This window comes from Macaca thibetana, chromosome 1 (assembly GCF_024542745.1).
Source record: "Macaca thibetana thibetana isolate TM-01 chromosome 1, ASM2454274v1, whole genome shotgun sequence".
Classification (NCBI taxonomy): domain Eukaryota; kingdom Metazoa; phylum Chordata; class Mammalia; order Primates; family Cercopithecidae; genus Macaca; species Macaca thibetana.
In genome coordinates this window covers 130,308,995-130,332,554 of record NC_065578.1, presented here as the reverse complement: position 1 = coordinate 130,332,554, position 23,560 = coordinate 130,308,995, and the positions used below count along the sequence as shown (strand labels likewise).

General features: G+C 40.0%; 1 protein-coding gene across 2 annotated transcripts in view; it reads left to right on the top strand.

The window, feature by feature from the left end:
• Nucleotides 1–241: 241 nt before the first annotated feature.
• LOC126948137 (Fc receptor-like protein 2) overlaps nt 242–23,560 on the top strand; it is a 31,375-nt gene continuing 8,056 nt past the window's right edge. For both annotated transcript variants that reach the window (XM_050779611.1, XM_050779600.1), the window contains exons 1-7: nt 242–1,626; nt 2,872–2,892; nt 8,065–8,322; nt 8,580–8,864; nt 9,936–10,223; nt 11,127–11,405; nt 11,665–11,781. In XM_050779611.1, coding sequence (XP_050635568.1) covers nt 1,596–1,626; nt 2,872–2,892; nt 8,065–8,322; nt 8,580–8,864; nt 9,936–10,223; nt 11,127–11,405; nt 11,665–11,781 — 1,279 coding nt within the window. In that variant the 5' untranslated portion in view covers nt 242–1,595. The remainder of the gene's footprint in view (nt 1,627–2,871; nt 2,893–8,064; nt 8,323–8,579; nt 8,865–9,935; nt 10,224–11,126; nt 11,406–11,664; nt 11,782–23,560) is intronic.

Below are 23,560 nucleotides of genomic sequence, written 5' to 3'. Positions count from 1 at the left end.
GTGTGAGCCACCGCACCCGGCGCACTTTTTTTTAAATCATATATCCTAGACATCTTGCTATTAAATATTATTCCACAGAATTATTTTAACAGCTGTTTGGTTCTCCACAGCATTTTGACATGTAACTTATTTTTAACATACATCTCTCCTTGTGAGATATTTTTAGTATTTTCTTTTAACATTATTATAAGCAAGGTTTTAATGACCATCACATATAAATATTAGCATTTCTCAAAGTAAAACCATGATAATATAATAAAATGTTAAATATTCAATTGTTAACAATTCAATGTTAAGTATCAGGTAAATGTTAAGTACCTGAACAGGTAACACTGAGTCTATGAATATTTTCAGTCAGTCCTTCATTTATAAGCACTTGTGATTCTGTGGTTTAGAGTTTCATCTTGCATAAGGTTCATTTATGAGACAACATCCACCAGGACTACATCTGATCAAAGTGAGTGTGATAATAGGTGTTGACGTAACACATGCTTTGCTTTGTGTGAGATAACTATATTAGGATCAGCCTGGGGTACAAAAAGCAATGCAGTTTAGAAATAGGCAATATTTTGATTACAGATTAGAAAGATAGCAATGTTTTCAGCAATATAGTGCAAGTGTTTTGAAGTTTAGTAAAATCTCATTCTAGAAAGTCAGCGATTGACTAAGAAAAATTTTACTTAAGAAATATGAGCTATTGAAACAATGGTCTTATTATTTTAAGAACATTGAGAAGCAATATACCAAGATAATAGGGTACAATGTTTAAGAGCCAGACTGTGGAACTGGGCTGCCTGGGCTGCCTGTTACTACTAGAAATTGACTATGCTGATCTTGGTCATTTCACTTGCTGCTGTGGTCTGAATGTTTGTGTCCTGGCAAAATTCTTATGTTGATACTTAATCCTCAATGCAATAGTAATAAAAGGTACCCACCTTTTATTACATGACCCTTTAGGGGTCATGAGGGTGGAACTCTTACAAAAGGGATTAGTGTCCTTGTAAAAGAGGCTTGAGGGAGCTTTTTTGCCCCTTCCATCATGTGAAGACACATAGAAGTCACCGTCTATGAGAAACAGGCCCTCATCAGACACTGAATCTACTGGTGCCTTGATCTTAAACCTCCCAGCCTCTTGAACTATGAGTGATAAACTTATGTTGTTTATAAATTACTCAGTCTAAGGTATTCTTTAGAGCAGCCTCAATGGACTAAGACACTTACTTTTACTAGTGCCTCAATTTCCTCCATCATGTGAAAGGGGATAGTGCCAACTTCAGTAACTTGCTGAAGGTAATAAATAACTTTGTCAGCACGAGGCACTTAGAATTGTGTCTGACTCATTACAACCCATATGTAAATGCCAGGTATTATCATGAGAGTCAAGATACAAAATTTCTCTGGCATTGAGAGGATCAGCTATGATTGATTTAGCCCTTCCAGGACAAAGATAATGGTTAAACATTGTGGCACTATTCTACTTCCTTTTTTGCTAATTATACAAAACCTATTCTGAAAGGCACATTTCATCGCCTGCTCAGAGGCTCCAGTTGGCGGCCAAGAGTACATCTCCTTTCAAATAGCTGGATTAGGTCCTCATGCTGCTGTGGTCATTGCTGGTCATCTTTGGTGAGTTCAATAATTTGACTGAGAAGTGAGGTGGCAGCAGAATGAGGTCTACCGCTCCCGAAAGGTCGGAGGTTTTATCAGAGCCCCGGGACTGGTGGGGATGCTTAGGTTCTGCCTGCAGCTTGGGCTTCAGAGGCAGATGCAAAGAAGTAGGCTGAGGACAGTGAAATTGCAGCACATCCATTAAGCATTAAGCACAATGCTTAATGTTCAAGGTGGACCACTTTACCATTTGCTGGTCATGAATTGCTATTTTGGTATCTTAGATCTCATTGAGTAATATAATATTCTCATAGTAAAATGTTCATAATATTAGCATTTAGCACTGCCCTTCTCCTCCATGAACACCGATTATTCAATTGTTGTCTATAAGATTTGGGTTCAGCAGATGCATTGAGACCCCTTGCTAATATTCCTCTGTTTAATCGTGGACGACGAGGGAGATGACAGCTGCTGCTAGAAAGTAAGATTCCTGGCTGGGTGCGGAGGCTCATACCTATAATCCAAGCACCTTGGGAGGCCAAGGCGGGTGGATCACCTGAGGTCAGGAGTTCGAGACCACCCTGGCCATCATGGTGAAACCTCATCTCTACTAGAAATACAAAAATTAGCCGGGCGTGGTGATAGGCACCAGTAATTCCAGCTACTCGGGAAGCTGAGGCAGGAGAATTGCTTGAACCTGGGAGGTGGAAGTTGTGGTGAGCCAAGATTGTACCATTGTACTACAGCCTGGGTGAGAAAGTAAATAAGATCCCTTTCTCTATGCTGTGTAAGCACTAAATAAATATTTGTTATTGGAATAAAAGGGCCCTAACATGAAATATGGCCATAGGAAAGAGACTGATTTATTGATTTCTTGGAACTCTCACAGTGTATGTTTCCTGATGAGCCCTTTGTGATCATGTTGTCATGTCTATCTACTACTTGAAAAGTCTGAGTGTGAGACAGAGTGGTGGGGATGGTGGAAGGAAAATGAAATCAAGGAGAGTCACTAAATATCCAATGTGGGTATTCTCGACAATCCCTTTAGTCAAGCGTTGGGTTTGCAACTTGCCTTGTGACTACAATTAATGAGTTAGATATGTGCTCGAAGGAGATTGAATTATTAGTAATGAGAGATCAGGGAAATAGAAAAGAAAGGAAAAATGGAAAGAAGTTTTTTAGCAATTTACCACAGTAATGTAAATTTATAAATTATGAGGGCAAATGCTGTGTGCTAATCTCTGGCTCTTGATCTCCTCACAGCTGCAGTCACTGAACAGGCAGGTGAGTCCTCCTTGTCTTTGTTGTTCTTGGTCTCTGGCATATCAGTCACACAGCTGCCCCAGGATTCTATAGAGGTGGCTCTGGAAAGCCTGTGAAGATGTCCTAATATGACTGCCCTCTAGGCTGACATATTCTGAGGTCACGCAATCTGTTTCCAACACGGCTTGCACGTCTGGGTGACCAGGTACCACCTAGCCTTCTCAAGACCCTGCATGCTTGCCTCTTCTTTAAAAGCCTGGTTTTAAGAAGGGCAGTAACATCTGAAAGAAAGCATGCAGATTGAAGAAAAGAACAATTTGGAGAGAACTACTTTCCTGCCTATAGGACTGTAATACCTCATTATTGTCTGGCTGAATGCTGAATGTTTTCACAGTTCTTAAAACAGTTATTTATAGAGGAATATGTCAGAAATACAAACTTCTGCAGAGCCAGAATAAACATGTGTCCTCATTGCTTCTCTAGCTCTAGCTCTATCTCAGGAGTCAGCAAGCTTTTCCTGTAAAAGGCAAGAGAGTAAATAGGCTAAGCTTTTCAGGTGTGTGCCATAACTACTCAATGCCATTGCTGTGGTAGCAGGAAAACAACCATAGACCATATGTAAATGAATGAGGATGTCAGTGTTCCAATAACATTTTATTTACCAAAACAGTGTTGGCCAGCTCACAGGCCACAATTTGCCAACCCCTGCTCTAGAATTAGTATTTAGTTTTGATTTTTAAAAAATACATGTATTACTGTTCTAATCATAAAGAGTGAAATAAAGCTAATTTTATTTCACTCTTTCTGAGTTAAATCTGTGCTCAGTGAAGAAAGTCAATGGGAAAAATATTCTATTCTATATACAGAATCTTCACATGAGCCAAGACAAAATCTAAAGAAAGGGAGAATTGTTCCTTTGCCCATTGAATGCTGGCTACCAAGTGGAAGGGGCTCTTTTTGCTCTAAGGAACAGTGTGGGGAAAAGCAGACCCCGGTCTCACCTTGAATGGAACAAGAGTGTCCAGGGAGACATTCAGGGGTCCTACCTGGAGCTTGCTCAGGAGAAAGTTTGGTCTCTTGCATTCATTCAGTCCCACATACAGTCCCGGAGTCCCACCCTGTGATACCCATCACTCCACTATCTGTCTGGATGGAAATTAGAGGAAACCTTTATTAATACTCAGGAGGTTTCTGACCATTAGTGGAATCATGCCAAGGCAGCAGGCTCCTGAAGTGAATCACCTACAACTGTTCAGAGAACAGGGAAACAGCCACTTCATTCTCTTTCCTTTCCTTTAGCAAGAGTTTCTCAGAAAACTGAGATGTTCTTCAGAAGTTTGAGATCTTTTCTTTTTAAAGAGAGTAAGAGAGAACTTAGTTCAGCATGATGTACTGGAAAGAACAGGACTTATATAGCCAGAAAGAACAAACTGAAATCATGGCTTTGCTACATACCTGCTATGCAGGCTGGGGCAGTCACTTGGCCACTGAACCCCAGTCTTGTCTCCAGAGAAAAGTTTCTGGTCTGTTGAGAAATACACTCCCTTCCAAGGTTTGAACATGCTTTTCAGCAGAGCAGCTGAAAAGGTCTTTCTGTCCCCATCCATTGCCTCAACACAGTCTTCTATCCCATTTCCTCTTTTCAGCCCCACCTATACACTGCACTTACCACCTGCGACCTTGCCCTCACATGCAAAGCTCTGAGAAATACCATTTGCTTTTTGTTTTTGCTGTTGCTCTGGTAAAGATATTTTTCACTGAAATACTTGTGAAAAAACTCTTCAGTCCTGTACATCTTGCTCTGAGTTAAATCTTTGTGCTCCTATTTATTTTCTCTACAGAGAACTTCTCTGTTCCCCCAGCCCCCTACCGTTGTCCCTCCACTGCAGTTCTCCTCTGTACTCTCTGGGGGTCAGCATGATTCTATTGGGCACCTCTGCAGGTAGAGCCACTCTCAGCCAGTTGCTGGAGGATTTGGAACTCCTTGAGGATGAACAAGTCAGCTTTGAGACTTGTTACCCTCCCTTTCTAGGGCCTCTGACTCCTTGCACTCTGCTAATGGTGCACACAGATTAGAACTCTTGAGGTTGCACCACAATGACAGCCAGTGTAGAGCCAGCACTCTTCTGCTGAGGCCTCCAAACTGCCAGGTGGTTGGCATCGGAGCAGTCACAGTCATGCTAGAAGCAAGTGGATTTTACAAACTCTCACACAAACCCTATTCTGACTCTTTGGGGTTCCCTGATATGAAACTATGGACCAACTTATGTCTACCCCATAGGTAGGACATCACTCTCAGGGGGTTTGACTTCAAGTCACCTTCATTTATTCAGTATCCCCAAGTCCACCCCATCTCACAGACCTGAAACCCATTATTTTAGTTGCTCTTGAAGTACAGTTATGATGTCCTCTTATTCCTCCTCAGCCATCATTAGCTTCTGCAACAAAGACATCCCCCGCTACGGTTGTGAAGATTTGTGGCTCACTGAGTGGTCCATAAATGCCAGCACCATTGTGTGCTGCTCTCACAGAATCCTTAAGGCAGCCTGATGAGAGGCAAATGCTCTTTGTTGTTCCATCTCTTAGATGAGAAACTGTAACTGAACACAGGTCCAGCTGCTCACTGCTTGCAAAGTCCAATGAATAAGAGAGAGATCTGGTAGAAAGAAAGTGACTTTTTAATTCCAAAACTCAGCTGAGGGGAAGTAGTACAGGCTTCTGCCTTGAGGGTACCACTTCTACTTCTGGGGCAGAAGGCAAGGGCTTTTAAAGGGGGACTTGGTGTGAACAGCATGCAGGGGAGGGAGCGAGGTGGTGCCAGTCTACGTGACTTGCTTTGGATGTCATCTGTCAAGTGATTTGGCTGGCACCAGTGTGGGCAGAACTAGGTTGTAAATTGAGGCAAGCTTCTGGTGGGAGAGAGTTCTAGAGGCACCTGGTTCGAGTTTCTGTCTCTGGGACCTCTGAAGTAAACACATAGCTAGATACGCGTTCAGTGCAAGGAGTGGATGATGAAGAGAAGGTAAAAATTATAATTGCATGAAAAAGGTAAAAATACTTCTTTTTCTTTTCTTAGAAAAATAGGATACTTGGTTACAAAACCAAGGTCCAAAGAATAAAGTGCTTTGTCCAGTATCACACAGCCAATAATAGTAGACTTGGATTCAAAACAGTGTGATCTGGCTCTTCACCATTAGGTTAAAGGTTGTGAGAACTGAAATCAAGCAGTATCTCCTGGTGGTGATGATGACTCTTTCTGGCTGCATCTTCACTTCCAGGCCTCCGAGCTTTAGCATCTCTCCCCAGCGGATTCCTCTCAGAGCTGCAAGTTGGCTCACCCTGCTGCTCCCACTTGCTGGTCTGCCATTATGGACTCAGGATCATCCGCTCCTCACTGCTCTGCATCCTCTGGCTTGCTCTTGGGGCAGTCTGCCTCTTACCAAGCAGTTTGAGGATATGAATAATTCCTAAAGACCAACTCAAGGTCTCACTTTGTCAGCGGCAGCCAGAGCCAGTGAGGCTGCCTGTCATGCCCTTTTCAACAGTGTCACTAATCATAACTCCTCTTCCTATCTCCAGAGGTGTTCTCTACAGGAATATTTCCTATTTGTGGAGGAAGACTGTACCAGCGGTTTAAAAGTTGGCTTGATTCCGAGTCCCACGGTGGAGTTTCCATGAGATCTAGTATCCATTTGCAAAGGAGGGCACAAGTCTTGAATTAAGTTAATTGTTTCTCCAACCCACCTTTTCTGCCCTTCTAATTATACACACACACACACACACACACACACACACACACACACACACACACACACACACAATCAGATTGTTCCCCAATGTCCAACAGGTAATTCTGGTTCTGTTGAAATAGCCAGTAGCAAACCATATATTTTGCCAAAAATTATACTTCCAAATGCCACAGATTTCCTGTGGTTTTTTAGCTGTAGCTCTGCAGTAGTATTTTATGAATCATCACATCTCTTATGTTATTGACTTCTGCTTCCTTCTACTATACATCTGCCAGTCATGATACAATCGAGTAGTGATAAGGAAGATTTTTATTTGAGATATAACTTAATTCCTTACTTTGTGGCCAGAATCCTCTACTACAATCATAAAATATCATGATGTCATAGACACAAAACATAGTCTGGTACCATAAATAAATGAAGTGGCAGGGTCAAAATTAGAGAACCTGTGATCAATCTGAGGAAAGCAACCTCTGGGGAGGACATTTGTCTTTGGCAATAGCTGTTTTCTTTATATGATCCTTCTCTAGGAACTGAGCCTTGGATTAAAAATAATCTCTACTTCTCTGAATGGATGAGAAAAATTTTCTGAAGGCATTTGAGTAGAAAATTCGAGTAGATAATTAAAGATACTGGATCTTATTCCAGTAACTGGCTTATTCCCAGTAATCCACACTACTTGATGGTTTTTATTTGGTGAGGCAAGGAGAAGGCATGGGACCTGAATTTATAACACAGTGTAGAGTTCTGAGGGCTGGATGAAGGCACGGGGCATGAGAAAATGAAGGGCCCACTGAGGGCAATGGTTTCCCTGTGTGGTGTCACTGATGGAGAAGGCTGAAGATGAGGAGTTTGTCAGAACACTCCTTCATGAACATTAAAAAACCATGTTTACCTTGACACCCCTGCAATAGACTGAATGTTTGTATCTTCCTAAAATTCATATGTTGAAACCCTAATCCCAGTGTGATGGTATTTGTAGGTGGTGCCTTTGGGAGGTAATAAGACCGTGAGGGTGGAACCCTCATGAATAGGACTAACACTTTTATAAGAAGAGGCCAGAGAGTTAGCTGATTCTTTTTCCACCATGTGAGTGTAGAGCGAAAAGTTGGCAGTCTGCAGCCTAGAAGATGGCCATCACCACAACCTGACAATGCTGGAACCCTGACCTCAGACTTTCAACCTCCAGAACTGTGAGAAATAAATCTCTGTTACTGATAAGCCACTCAGTTTGTGGAATTTTGTGATAGCAGTACAAGCTAAGATATCCCCTCAGGAAACATGGGATGAAACTCTCAGTTATTAAGGCATGGATTGGAACCTCCACCTTATCTAAAGAAGTAGAGGCTATGCCTGAGACCACCTCACTGCCAATGGAGTCTGTCTGGGTTTTCTGCAAAAATTAAGTTTTTTTTCAGATCCAGTTTCCCTCCTTCTCTTGCAGATTCGTTGACCCTTGTGGCGCCCTCTTCTGTCTTCGAAGGAGACAGCATAGTTCTGAAATGCCAGGGAGAACCGAACTGGAAAATTCGGAAGATGACTTACCACAAGGATAACAAAGAGTTATCTGTTTTCGAAAAAGTCTCAGATTTCCTTATCCAAAGTGCAGTTTTAAGTGACAGTGGTAACTATTTCTGTAGTACCAAAGGAAACATCTTTTCGTGGGATAAACGTTCAGATATAGTAAAGATAAAAGTCCAAGGTAAAACCCTCACTTCTGTGGGATGGGCTGGGTAAGAGACCATGGCAGCAAGCAGGGTGGGTACTTGGTAGGGGAAAGTTGCTCATGGGCCAGATATAGACGGGAGTGCTTGTGGTTCGACCATCATGGGAGCCATAATGGGTGAGAGGTGTCTGGCTCTGAATGTCCAGTTTGCTGGGGTTGCTTCTTACCAGGGGCTTTTCAGCAGGAATCTTAGCTCTCACTGCTTTGGGGACTATTGTGATCCGTCTCTCTAGAGCTCTTTCAACACCCTGTGCTGACAGCCAGCTCCTTCCAGCCCATCGAAGGGGGTCCAGTGAGCCTGAAATGTGAGACCCAGCTCTCTCCACAGAGGTTGGATGTTCAACTCCAGTTCTGCTTCTTCAGAGAAAATCAGGTCCTGGGGTCAAGATGGAGCAGCTCCCCGGAGCTCCAGATTCCTGCCATGTGGAGTGAAGACACAGGGTCTTACTGGTGTGAGGCAGAAACGGTGACTCACAGGATCAGAAAACAGAGCCTCCGATCCCAGATTCATGTGCAAAGCAAGTATCAGTGAAGCTGAGCCTGGAGAAAAAAGATAGGAGTGCTGTAGCTTGAGCTTGAACTACTAGTCTTTTTGTTTCTTTGTTCAACTCCTGCCCTTGAGGAAAGTGAAAATTAAGCTAGAAAACCCCTCCAGATTGCTCCTGGCTTCCTACTGCATAAGAATCAGAAACGGACTAAGCCCTTTATAATCTTTCTTTTTTGTTGTTAGTTAAGTAATATTCATTGATCAAGCCTTCATTGGTCACTGACTGTATGCCTTGGCATCTAGTAGTGGGTGGGGCACTTCAAAAGGCAAACCACCTGCTGTCTAATGGCTCTCCAAATGTCTCCACATGATGAGATTGCAACACAAATTGACTTACTAGAAGACAATGTGGTGCTACATATATATATATGTACACATATATATGTATACATATATATGTATATATAAAGGGTGGTTTGCCTTTTGAAGTGCCCCACCCACTACTAAATGCCAAGGCATACAGTCAGTGATCAATGAAGGTTTGATCAGTGAATATTACTTAACAACAAAAAAGAAAGATTACATGTATATATATGTTTATATATATATAAACATATAGTACTACCTGAAGCATCAGGAAAAGCAGATGTGAATGAGCAGAGTGGTCAGAGGAGAAGTTGTATTTGGTTGAACCTTGAAATTCAGAATGATAGAGGAATTATTATTGGGACTGTTGGTTAGGAATAATGACTTTTCCAAGGCAGGACTGAAGATATCAGTGCCCCTCTATATTCTGCGCAACAGGTGTCTGTGACTCATCCAAAAAATTGAACAGTTTCCTGTCCCATGGAGTGGCAGATCCATCACAAATTCTTTAAATATTACTACCCATGAAATTGGCCAGGGTTAGGACATACAAATATCTTTATCCACATTCCTCAAGGATAATTGTTATAGATTCCCTACCTCCATGTGAATGCTTATGATGGATTATCTATACAATATCCACATTCCCACTCCTTGCATTAGAGAATGGAATCAGTCAAACTCTGTCGCCAGAGTTTCCCTTACAGTTCTCACCTGTTATCTTATATCCATCTAGGAATCCCCATCTCTAACGTAAGCTTGGAGACCCGGGCCCCCGGGGGACAGGTGACTGAAGGACAAAAACTGATCTTGCTCTGCTCAGTGACTGCGGGTACAGGAAACGTCACATTCTCCTGGTACAGAGAGGCCACAGGAACAAGTCTGGGAATGAAAACCCAGCATTCCTTGTCAGCAGAGCTGGAGATCCCAGCTGTGAAGGAGAGTGATGCCGGCAAATATTACTGTAGAGCTGACAACGGCCATGAGTCTATCCAGAGCAAAGTGGTGAATATCCCTGTGAGAAGTGAGTGATACTCTCATTCATATTTTCCAGAAATTCCCAAACCAAGGTCATGGTACACAGAAGTTCTGAGGAAATTTCAGGAGGCCCCAGGGATTAGTGTTGTGGAGAACCAAAAGCAATTTGAAAATGGGTTACCCTTGCAGGTTAGACTGCTGACCTGTTTCTTTTTGTAGAAGGAAATATAAAGAGGGCTGTAATTGATTATGAAGCAAAAGCATTCTTGCACTCCTAAAATAGGATAATAAAATACCTATTACATGAAACCTTTGGGCTCTGGGCCAGGGAGTATCATGGATCTAAAAGGTTCACAGTGGTAACAACCGGCTTCATTTTATGTCATCTCCTTCAGAGTGATTAGAGTGTTTCTAGCTTGCCGAAACTGCACCCAAAGGGAGACATTTGGAGCCATGTTATTGGTGATTTACTGGTGTGGAAAATTACCTGGTGGTGTAACCAAGTAGCCGTTTTCGTTCTAACCCAGTCCTATAGTCCTGAACTGGGCTGAACAAACATACCTAAATATAGGCTTAGAAATGCTCCTATGTATCAATTTTCCCAGGAACAACTATAATATTATAGAAATCTCACAATTATTTCCTAATAAAAAATTATAGGATACAAAAAAAAAAAAGAAATATGAAGGGAGCTGGATGGGCACAGGAAAACAATCAGATGAGAACAGCAGATGACCGTGTCTGTAGGCAGTACCCAGAACTAATATTCCCCTCAAACATCTAAATATATTGTTGAGAAAATTACCTCTAACTGTTTTAGTGGAAAAGTGAGAATGGAAGGTATGCAACAGCCACAGGGCCAGGCCCTTTGCTGAGCCTGCAGGATGGCAGTTTGTGAATCTATTGCAGCATCACAAATCTTTTCTGATAGCCCCTCTGTGTCTGTCAGTTCCAGTGTCTCGCCCCGTCCTCACCCTCAGGTCTCCTGGGGCCCAGACTGCAGTGGGAGACCTGCTGGAGCTTCACTGTGAGGCCCTGAGAGGCTCTCCCCCAATCCTGTACCGATTTTATCATGAGGATGTCACCCTGGGGAACAGCTCAGCCCCCTCTGGAAGGGGGGCCTCCTTCAACCTCTCTCTGACTGCAGAACATTCTGGAAACTACTCCTGTGAGGCTGACAATGGCCTGGGGGCCCACCACAGTGAGGCAGTGCCAGTCTCCATCTCAGGTGGGTGGGTGTTACCTGGATACAGAGTTTGGTGACAATGGCTGTGTCTCACCAGCCTGGAGATGTCTGCTGTGTGTGAAGAGGGGGAACGTGATCTCAGCGTCCAGTTGCTTCTCTTCTCCCCACACCAACCTGAAGAGTACAGACTCCACTTCAATGATCTCTTACATGAATTTGTATTTACCATCCCTATATAGCATTTATATGAAGGGCCCAAGTCTTTAACCTCTGGGGCTGAAGCACTGCTTTCTTTCCTTAGGACCTGATGGCCATAGAAGAGACCTTATGACAGCTGGAGTTCTCTGGGGACTGTTTGGTGTCCTTGTTTTCATTGGTGTTGCTTTGCTGTTGTATTCCTTGTTCCAGAAGATATCAGGTTGTATCTACTATTTGGATTTTCCATATTTTGCTAGGACCTTTCCACTACTGATATAGATTGAAATTACAAAAAAAAAAAAAAAAAAAAAAAAAGAAAGAAAAGAAAACACTCCAAAATCCAATAATTTCTTTTTATGCTTCACAATTCTGCAAGACTCTGTGCAATGCTCAATGTGGTCATACTGCTAATTATACAATATGTCGTTGTTCCCCGTGCATAGTCACTTGAGATTAAATTATTTACACATTCCCTCCATACTTGACTTTTAAATTAAAAAGTCTAATTCTTAATTGCCATTTAGTAATTTTCAACTGGTATAATTAGCTTATGTACAACAGAGCAAAATGGAGTAAGGAGCCAGATTTAAAGGAACGCAAACAATTTAATGTGCTCTTTTTTCTTTTTATTTATGCATTTCTTATTAGCCACCTTCTTTATGAAAAGAGCAATGACTCCTTGAATTCTTGGATCCATGATATAGACCATAAGAAGCCATCTTTACCCATATATCTGGCCGCTGATGCCAGCTATAGTTTGCAATTTCAGCTAAGAGTCAACTAGAGCACATATATGCAGCCTCTCAACATGGCCTGGATTTCCTCATAGCATGATGACCTTAAAGTAGTCAAACTTTTAACATGTTGGTTCAGGCTCCAAAAAGCAAGTGTGATAATGAAGCTGCAATACATTTAATCAATGAATTCCAAAAAGTATGATGTTGTGTCACTTCTACGGCAATTTTATTATGTCCTGGTGCTTCAAACTTGCCCAGGTATCAGTGGAGAGGGCACAGACTTCATCTCTAAATGGGAGAACTGTCAAAGAATTTTAAACCATATTTTTAAAATTTCCACATATAACACCATGAGTTCGAAACTGCTATGGCTCCGAACCCCAAAACACTGTCAAAAGCACAAGACTCTTGGTGTTCTCTCTGCAATCAGTAAATGCTCCATGGAACAAATGATTTCAGAAGTTAGGTTTTTCTCCCTGCGCCCCTCTCCATCTTTTGTTGAAGATTTTTGTGTCTATGTTCATCAGGGATATTGGCCTGTTGTTTTCTTTTTTGATTGTATTCATGTCTGATTTTGGTATCAGGGTAATTCTATCCTTGTAGAATGGGTTAGAGAGAATTCCCCTCTCTTCAATTTTTTTGGAATGGTTTGAGGAGGATTTGTATTAATTCTTTATACATTTGGTAGAATTTGGCAGTAAATCTATCCAGTCCTCGACTTTTCTTTGTTAGGAAGCTGATTATTAATGGTTCAATCTTGCCACTCATTATTGGTTTACTCAGGTTTTCTATTTCTGTCTGATTCAATCTTGGTAAATTGTCTGTTTCCAGGAATTTATCCATCTCTTGTAGGTTTTCCTGTTTATTTGCAATAATCTCTGATGATTTTTTTTTATTTGGTGTCAGTTGTAATGTCTGCTTTTTCATTTCTGATTATGTTTATTGGGGTCTTCTTTTCTTGGTTAGTCTAGCTAGCAGTTTATCAATTTTGTTTTTCTTTTCAAAGGACCAACTTTTGTTTTATTGATCCTTTGTATTTTTTTTTTTTTAGTTTCTATTTAATTTAGTTCTGCTCTGTTATCATTTCTTTCCTTTTGCTAATTTTTAATTTAGTTTGTTCTTGGTTTTCTAGTTCCTTGAGGTACTTCATTAGATTGCTAATTTGAATTCTTTCTACTTTTTTGACGTAGTTGTTTATTGCTGTAAACTTTCCTCTTAGCACTACTTTTGCTGTATCCCACAGGTTTTAGTATGTTACATTTTCATATTAATTTGTTTCAGATATTTTTGATTTCCATCTTAATGTCTTCATTGACCCAATGGTTGTTTAGGAGCATGTTGTTTAATTTCCACTTATTTGTACAGTTTTCAAAATTTATCTTGGTATTGATTTCTAGTTTCATATCCTTGTGGTCTGAGAAGATACTTGATATGATTTTGATTTTAATAATTTGTTGGGACTTGTTTTGTGGCCTAACATATGGTCTATTATGGAGACTGTTCCATGTATAAGTGAGAAAAATGTATATTCTGTAAATGTAAACAAAATGTTCTATTGAATAGAACTGTTAAGGCTATTTGGTCTAAAGTGCAGTTTAATTTCAATGTTTCTTTGTTGATTTACTATTCGAATGATCTGTCTAATGCAAAGAGTGAAGTGTTGAATTACCCCGCTATTATTGTATCAAAGTCTATCTCTCTTTTTTAAGTAATATTTACTTTATGAATCTGGGTGCTCAGGTGTTAAGTACATATATATCACCTATAACCTCTTGCTGGATTGATCCCTTTATTTTTGTCTTTTTTTTTTTAACTGTTGTTTATTTATTTATTTATTATTTTGAGGTGAAGTCTTGCTCTGTCACAAGGCTAGAGTGCAGAGTGTGGCGCAATCTTGGCTCACTGCAATCTCTGCCTCTTGGGTTCAAGTGATTCTCCTGCCTCAGCCTCCCAAGTAGCTAGGATTACAGGCACCTGCCACCACGCCTGGCTAATTTTTTTTTTATTTTTAGTAAAGACGCGGTTTCACCATGTTGGCCAGGCTAGTCTGGAACTCCTGACCTCAAATGATCCTCCCGCCCTGGCCTCCTAAAGTGCTGGGATTACAGGCGTGAGCCACCGCACCCCGCCTGTATATTTTAAGTAAAGAATTTAATCAATTTACATTCAAGGTTATTATTGATATGTAAAGTTTTCTTCCTGTCATATTAATTGTTGTCTGGTTGTTTTGTGTATTCCTTGTTGTTTTTTCTCTTAGTGTGTATTTTCTACATCTAACAGTCTTGGGGAATTTAAGTGGTTTGCAATGCTTATTCAGTCAGTACCTGACTACCAAGCCTAACTTTGTTGCACCTCCTGGCTATACCTATGCATTTTCATGATGGTAAGTATTGTCCTTTCGCTTTTAGGTTTAGGACTCCCTTAAGCATTTCTTGCAGGGCTGGGCTAGTGGTGATGAATTTCATCAACTTTTGCTTGTCTGGGAAAGGTTTTATTTCTCCTTATTTATGAAGAATATTTTGCTGGTTTTGGTTTCCTTCACTGGCACTTTATTTATTTTAGCACTTTGAATATTTCATCTCATTCTCTCTTGGCCTGGAAGGTTGGAGTGTGTTTCTGTTTTGTTTTGTTTTGTTTTGTTTTGTTTTTCTTTATAGGTGACTAGAGGCTTTTCCCTTGCCATTTAAAAAATTCTGTCCTTGTATTTGACTTCAGACTGTTTTATTATAATGTGCCATGGAAAAACCTTTTTGCATTGTATCTGCTTGGGGATCTAAGAGGTTTTGTATCTGGATGTCTAAATCTCTTGCTAGACTTTGGAAGTTTTCATCTATTATTTTGTTAAATAGGTTTTCTAACCTTTTCATTCTGTCTTTGCCATCTGGTACCCCAACAATTTGAATAAAAGTGTTAAAAAAAATGTGCCAATTCTTGGTCCTCCAAGTGACTTAGTCACATACCCGAAGTGGCAATGCTGGGCCAGGGAAGTGAAAGGATTCTCAGGCCCCTGGGCAGCCAGCATGGTTTGGGCAATGGCAGTGGCAGGTCCACCCTCTGAGTCCCAAACAGTTCATACTGGTGTTGGTAGTGGCTGTGATAGGCTGGGCAGGTCAGACTCCAGACCTGCAGATGGTGCATGCGGGTAGGTATCAGTTGTGGTGATAGTGGCAGAATTGGTAAGCCCAGCCTCAGGTCCCCTGGAAGAGTGTTAGGTGCCATCGTGGTGCACTGGGCTGGGCAATTCCCTGGCCCCCATTCTGTGTGCTCTGGCATGGTCAGAGGAAGGGCAAAATCATGCTGGGTGGGCTTGTCCTCACGCTCCCTGATCCTCTCTGCTCTCTTGTCTCCGCAAGTCTTCACTATCTTATTACCACTTCAATGCTTGTAAACAGACTTTAAAACTCTTTTGCCCAGTTTTTCTAGTTGTCCTTAGTAGATTTGGTTCAAATGCATTCAGTAACCACTACTGGAAGTTTGAAGGCATCTACCTTTTACAACCAACATATTCCTTAAGCTGCCGTGTTTTTCACATTTTCAGCATGACTATTTGTTTTTGTAACATATTATTTTTAATGTCAAGAATTTAGATAAATCAGAATGATTTGTCATACTGAGAGCCCTATTACTATTTTGCAATTCAAAAAAAATTACCAATGACCCAATTATTGTGTCAACCACATATGGCAGGTTTACATATATTATCTGTAATTATCAAGTTATTTTTAAGTGTATCCTTTTGGGGAGACAAGGTCTTGCTCTGTTGCCAAGGCTGGAGTGCAGTGGCACGATCTTGGTTCACGCAGTCTCGATCTCCCAGGCTCAAACCACCCTCCCACATCAGTCTCCTGAGTAGCTGAAACTACAGGCCCATGTCACCATGCCCACCTAATTTTTTTGTAAAGATGGGGTTTTACCATGTTGCCCAGGCTGGTCTCGAATTCCTGAGCTCATGCTATCTGCCTGGCTCAGCCTCCCAAAGTGATGGGATTATAGGTGTGAGCCACCACTCCCAACCTAAGTATCTTATTTTCTATGTCTAACAATCTTGGGGAATTTAAGTAGGTTTTTTTTTGTGGTCACTCAGCCAGTAGAGGGCAGACCAGAACCTATATCTACTAAGCCTGAAACCTAACTTCGTTGCACCTCCTGGCTTTACCTATTCTCTTCGCATAAGTTTCACCTATGTCAGTAAGGTGTTATTTATTTTAACCTATCAGATACAGGACAAACATGGGGCACATCAGAATCTCAATGATAGCTTTGAAGCTCTTGTAAAATGCTTTCTTATGCTTATCTACTACAACAGGTGAAATAAACTTTGGACACTCATTAATTTTCTTCTACATAGTAAACATTTAAGCCAGTATTTTATTTTATTTTTTACTTCCAACATTTATTTTAGGTTCAAGAGGTACATGTGCAGGTTTGTTACATGGGTAAATTAGTTGTGTTGCAGGTTTGGTGTACAGATAATTTTGTCACCCAGGTAATCAGCATGATACCAAATAGGCAGCCCTTCCTTCCCTCCCTCCCTTCTTTCCTTCCTTCCTGACTTCCTCCCTTCCTTCCTTCCTTCCTTCCTTCCTTCCTTCCTTCCTTCCTTCCTTCCTTCCTTCCTTCCTCCCCTCCCTCCCTCCCTCCCTCCCTCTCTCTCTCTCTTTCTTTCTTTCTTTTATTGTTTTATTGGCGAAGTCTCACTCTGTCTTCCAGGTTGGAGTGCAGTGAACAATCTTGGCTCACTGCCACCTCCACCTCCCGGGTTCAAGCGATTTTCTTGCCTCAGTTTCCTGGGTAGCTGAGATTACCAGCACCTGCCATAACACCCAGCTAATTTTTGTATATTTTTTTTTAGAAGAGATGGCATTTCACCATGTTGACCAGGCTAGTCTTGAACTCCTGGCCTCAAGTAATCCACCCACCTCAGCCTCACAAAGTGCTGGCATTACAGGCGTGGGTGATCCATCATACCTGGCCCCAATAGGTGGCTTTTCAATTCTCACTCTCTTCCCTCCCTCCACCCTCAAATAGGTCCCAGTGTCTGTTGTACTCTTCTTTGTGTTCATATTTACTCAACGTTTAGCTCTCACATATCAATGAGAACATGTGATATTTGGTTTTCTGTTCCTGTGTTAATTCACTTAGGATAATGGTCTCCAGTTCCACCCATGTTGCTGCAAAGGACATAATCTCATTTTTTATAGCTGCATAGTATTCCATAGTGTATATGTAACACATTTTCTTTATCTGGTATACTATTGATGGGCATCTAGGTTGATTCCATGTCTTTACTATTGTGAATAATGCTACAATGGACATATGCATGCATGTGTCTTTACAGTAGAACGATTTATATTCCTTTGGGAATATATCCAGTAATGAAATTGCTTGGCCAAATGGTAGTTCTATTTTAAGTTCTTTGAGAAATATCCAGACTGTTTTCCACAGTGGCTGAACTAATTTACATTGCCATCAACAATGTGTTAAGTGTTCCCTTTTCTCTGCAACCTCATCAGCATCTCATTTTTTGACTTTTTAATAGCCATTCGGACTGGTGTGAGATGGTATCTCATTGGGGTTTTGATTTACATTTCCCTAATGATTAGTGATATTGAACATTTTTTCATATGATTTTTGGCTGCATATATGTCTTTTTTGGAGAAGTATCTGTTCATGTCCTTTGCCCATTTTTAAACGGGGTTGTTCGGTTTTCGCTTATTGATTTGTTTGAGTTCCTAGTAGATTCTAGATATTAAACCTTTGTTGGATGCACAGTTTGCAAATATTTTCTTCCATTCTACAGATTGTTTATTTACTCTGTTAGTTTCTTTTGCTGTGAAGAAGCTCTTTAGTTTAATTAGGTCCTATTTGTCAATTTTTTGTTTTTATTGCAATTGTTTTTGGAGTTTTCATCATGAAGTCTTATCTTTGGCCAATGTCCAGAACGGTATTTCCTAGGTTTTCTTCTAGAGTCTTGTATTAGTCTGTTCTCACACTGCTATAAAGAAATACCCACGACTAGGTAATTTACAAAGGAAAGAGGTTTAATTGACTCACAGTTCCACATGACTGGGAAGGCCTCAGGAAACTTACAATCATGACAGAAGGGGAAGCAAACATGTCCTTCTTCACAGGGTGGCAGGAGAGAGAAGTGCCAAGCAAAGGGGGAAAAGTCCTTTTTAAAACCATCAGATCTTATGAGAACTAACTCACTATCACGAGAACAGCATGAGGGTAACCAGCTCCATGATTCGATTACCTCCCACTGGGTCCCTCCCACAACACGTTGGGATTGTGGGAACTACAATTCAAGATGAGATTTGGGTGGGGACACAGCCAAACCATATCAAATCTTTATAGTTTTAGGTTTTACATTTAAGAATTTGATCCATCTTGAGTTGATTTTTGTATACAGTGAAAGGTGGTGGTCCAGTTTCAATATTCTTCATATGGTTAACCAGTTATCCCATCAGCATTTATTAAATAGAGAGTTGTTTCCCCATTGCTTGTGTTTATCAGCTTTGTAGAAGATCAGATGGTTGTAGTTGAATGGCTTTATTTCTGTGTTCTCTAATATGTTCCATTGGTCTGTGTATCTGTTTTTGTAGCAGTACCATGCTGTTTTGGTTACTGTAGCCTTGTGATAGAGTTTGAAGTTGTATAGTGTTATCCCTCTAGCTTTTTTCTTTTTTCTTTCCTTTCTTTCTTTTTTTTTTTTTTTTTGCTTGGGACTGCTTTGGCTATTTGGGCTCTTTTTTGGTTCCAAATGAATTTTAAATTTTTTTTCCCTAATTTTATAAACAATGTAATTGGTAATTTGCTAGGAATAGCCTTGAATCTGTAAATAGCTTTGAAGAGTGTGGCCATCTTAACAACACTGATTGTTCCTATCCATGAGCACGGAATGTTTTTTCATTTGTTTGTGTCATCTCTGATTTCTTTCAGCAGTGTTTTGTAATTCTTGCTGTGGAGTTCTTTCACCTTGTTGGTTAGTTGTATTCCTAGGTATTTTTTTCCCTTTTGTGAAAGCCACTATTCTCAAGTTCAATGGAAGTTTTATTTTTTAAACAGATGATCTAAGTGTGATATTACACTTCTGCACCCCTCTCTGCTACTTTATTCCCAGAATATCTTCCTAGTTCCTTATTCTTTTATAGAGCTTCCTGCCTCATCACTGCTCTTTCAGGGGTGATATAGCCACCCTCTATGCGGGTAACCAACTCTGCTCTGTTTCCTCGCCCACAAAATGAGAAAGTTACCTCAGATCTACGCCATGATACACCAAGACCATCTTCAACTGTTTTATACTTACAAAAGAGAATAGTTGTTCGTTCCTGTGAAGACAGTGTAGGGTGTCTGTTTTGGTCTTCTTGGGATAGCACAACAAAATACCACAGATTGGGTGGCTTAAAGAACAAAAATTAATTTTCTTACAATTCTAAAGGCTGAGAAGTTTAAGATTAAGATGCCAGCAAGATAAGTTTCATTCTGAAGCCTCTTCTCTTAGCTGTGGGCAGCTACCATCTTGCTATGTGCTCACATGAATTCTTTTTGTGTACATGCAGAGAGAAAGAGCGAATTCTCTGTTGTCCCTTCTTTTTTTAAACTTATACTTTAAGTTCTGGGGTACATGTGCAGAACGTGCAGGTTTGTTACATAGGTATACATGTGCCATGGTGGTTTGCTGTACCCATCAACCCATCCCTACTTATAAGAATACTAATCCTGTTGTATCAGGACTCCACCCTTATGACCTCACTTAAAACTAATTACTTTTATAAAGGTTCTATTTCCAACTGTAATCACATTTGGCATTAGTACTTCCATATATGGAATTTGGGCAGGACACAAACATTTAGTCTATAAATGTGCCCAAGCAAGGACAAGTACTAATATAAGCCTCCTAATTTGTCACTTTTGTTACTGTCTTATTGATCAAAAAGTAAGTCGTATGGTCATAACCAAATGCAAGTGGTAGAGAAATACTATCTACCTCTTTGCTGACAAATGACAGAGTCACATTGCAAAACAATGCGTACAAGAAGATAGGAACAAATTGAGAGCCTTTACTGCGTGGATTTACCACATGGTTTTTGACCTGCACTCCCACTCTTGTAACTTTTTAAAAAATTTAATTAATTTTTAACTGACAGATAAAAATTGTATATATTTATGTACAGCATATTTTCAAATAAGTATACATTGTGGAATTGCTAGATTGAACTAATTAACATATGTGCTACCTCACATACTATCTTCCTATTACTTTTTAGTTTACAAGCACATAACCACACAAAATTATTGTTTACTAAATTTGCTTCCAAAATTAGGCTGCTTCAGAAGTTTTCAATCTCAGTTCATGGCTTTGACCTTCAGATATCCAACCTTTTTTTTTTTTTTTCAGACAAAGTGTCACTCTGCTACTCAGGCCAGAGTGCAGTGGTATGATCATGGCTCACTGCCGCCTTGATGTCCCAAGCTCAAGTGATCCTCTTGGCTCAATTCCCCAAGTAGATGGGACCACAGGAATGCACCATCAGCCTTGCCAATTTTTTAATTACTTCTGGAGATGACTTTATATATTGCTGAGGCTAGTCTTGAACTCCTGGGCTCAAGCCATCTTCTTGCCTTGGTCTCCCAAAGCACTGGGATTACAGGCATGAGTCACCATGCCTGGCCAGATATCCCAAACTGGCAATTGATTTCATGGCGAGTTTCACTTAAGACAATTTTTTCTTTCAAGTAGATGACTTAATTGGGACCACCTCAATTTATTAAAAGATGATTTAATAACTAAAGAAAGTCAGAGTATCCTTTTCCTTCCATGAAGTTCCTCGGACGCCTATACCCTAAATCATTAGCCATACCCTAAATCATTAACTTTTGAGCCTTGCACAGCATAGATATATAAGGACAAGGCAGTGGCTCTTGCCTAATGAAAGTAATGCTTTCTTTCATTGGCTAATCTCTTATCATGAGGACCATGATACCTCTATGTCAACCTAAAATAAACCATCAATATAGTCCCTTTCAGAGTGGCCCAATATATTTTATTTCTTCTTTAAAATAAATAACTGAATAAATACGTTACAAATACATCTGGTAAAACATTCAAACAATATCAGAGAATATGACAGTAAAAAGTAATCCTTTCTCTCACACCTATTCCTGGACCTCTTGGTTCCCTTCCTCAGAGGCTCCCACTATTAGCAATATCTCATTTATTTTTCCAGAGATATTTTAGACTTACTTGATGTCTTTGTATACATACATATTCTTTATTTTCACACAAATAATAACATACTATATGCTACACTTCACTTTTCTATGAATATTATTTGAGAATTGTTTGATATAAATATATATAGAAATGTAATATCTTTTTAATGGTTGCAAAGCATTCTATTCACGGATTTGCAACAGTTATCTTAATGTTAATGATTCATTATTGACGGAGATTTAGATGATCTCAAGTTGTTTTCCATGACACACAATGCTACAATAATTTTTCTTTTAGATGTCATTTCTTGCATGTACAGTATGCTTGTAGAATTAATTCCTATAAATAAAATTTCTAGATTCAAATTAGATACCTTTCTAATTTGATAGATATTGTCAAGGGTTACTCATAGTTGTACTAAATTATACTCTCATAAGGACATGTCATAAACATGCTTGTTTATGACACACTAGCCACACAGTGTTGTAAGTTTTGACTTTTTGCCTGTTTCTCAATTGAGAAACATTAATGCCCTGTAGTTTTTATTTATGTTTCTGTTTGTGGTGAGCTCTTTGTTCCCATAGTTTCATCATTTTGCATTGGGTTTTTAATCTCATTCTTAGGGATTTGTAGATGATATTTTTATATTAAATATATTAGCTCTTTGTCTGAGGTATGAATAGTGAAAAGGGTCTGCAGTCTGCACTTTGCATTGCCTTTCATATTGAAATTCTTACTATAAAAATAATTATTTTTATGCGGTCTAATTTATCAATATCTTCTTTTATGGGTTCTGGGTTTGGTAACTTATTTTGGAAGGCCTTCCCCATTCTTAGATGATAAAAATGTTCTCCGTTTGTTTTTTTTCTTTTTTCTTTTTTTTTTTTTTTTTTTTTTGAGACAGGGTCTCACTCTGTCACCCAGGCTAGAGTGCAATGGTGCAGTCTCGGATCACTGAAACCTCAACCTGCTGGACTCAAGTGATACTCCCACCTCAGCCTCCTGAGTAGCTAGGACCACAGGCTTGCACCACAGTGACTGGCTAATTTTTGTATTTTTTGTAGAGATGGGATTTCTCTATGTTGCCCAGGCTGGTCTTGAACTCTTGAGCTCAAGTGATCTACCAGTCTTGGTCTCTCTAAGTACTGGGATTACAGGTGTGAGCTACTGTGCCAGGCCCATATTTTCTTCTAAAATTATGTCATTTTATATTTATGCTTAAATTTGTGATCCGTCTGTTACTGGAAAGGGGTCTGGATCCAGACCCCAAGAAAGGATTCTTGAATCTTAAGTAAGAAAGAATTCAGGGCGAGTTCATACAGTACAGTGAAAGCAAGTTTATTAAGAAAGTAAAGGAATAAAAGAATGACTATTCCATGGGGAGAATAGCCCCAAGGGTTGCTGATTGCCCATTTTTATGGTTATTTCTTGATGATATGCTAAACAAGGGGTGGATTATTCATGCCTCCCCTTTTTAGACCATATTGGATAACTTCCTGATATTGCCATGGCATTTGTAAACCATCATGCCACTGGTGGGAGTGTAGCAGTGAGGGCAACTAGAGGTCATTCTTGCTTCTATCTTGGTTTTGGTGGGCTTCTGCTGGCTTCTTTATGGCAACCAGTTTGATCAGCAAGGTCTTTATGACCTGTATCTTGTGCCAACCTACTATTTCATCCTGTGACTTAGAATGCCTAACTGTCTGGGAACGGGGCCCAGTAGGTTTCAGCCTCATTTTACCCAACTCCTATTCAAGATGGAGTTGCTCTGGTTCAAATACCTGTGACACATCCAGAAATCTTTTTTAATAAGTATTGAACTAGAATCGAATCCTTTTCTTCAGATAGCTATTTCATTATTTCTGTGCAATTTGTTTAGTTATCTTTTTTTTAAGTAAAGTGATGCCTTTATAATATCCTATGGTATTGTGATAGAAGAAGAAATTATTTAATATATTTGGTCTTTGTCCCTAGTTCCTGACTGCTGAGCTCCTAAAACTCTAAGAATTCTTTGAGTGTTGAGTGTCTTTGGTATGCTAACGAGA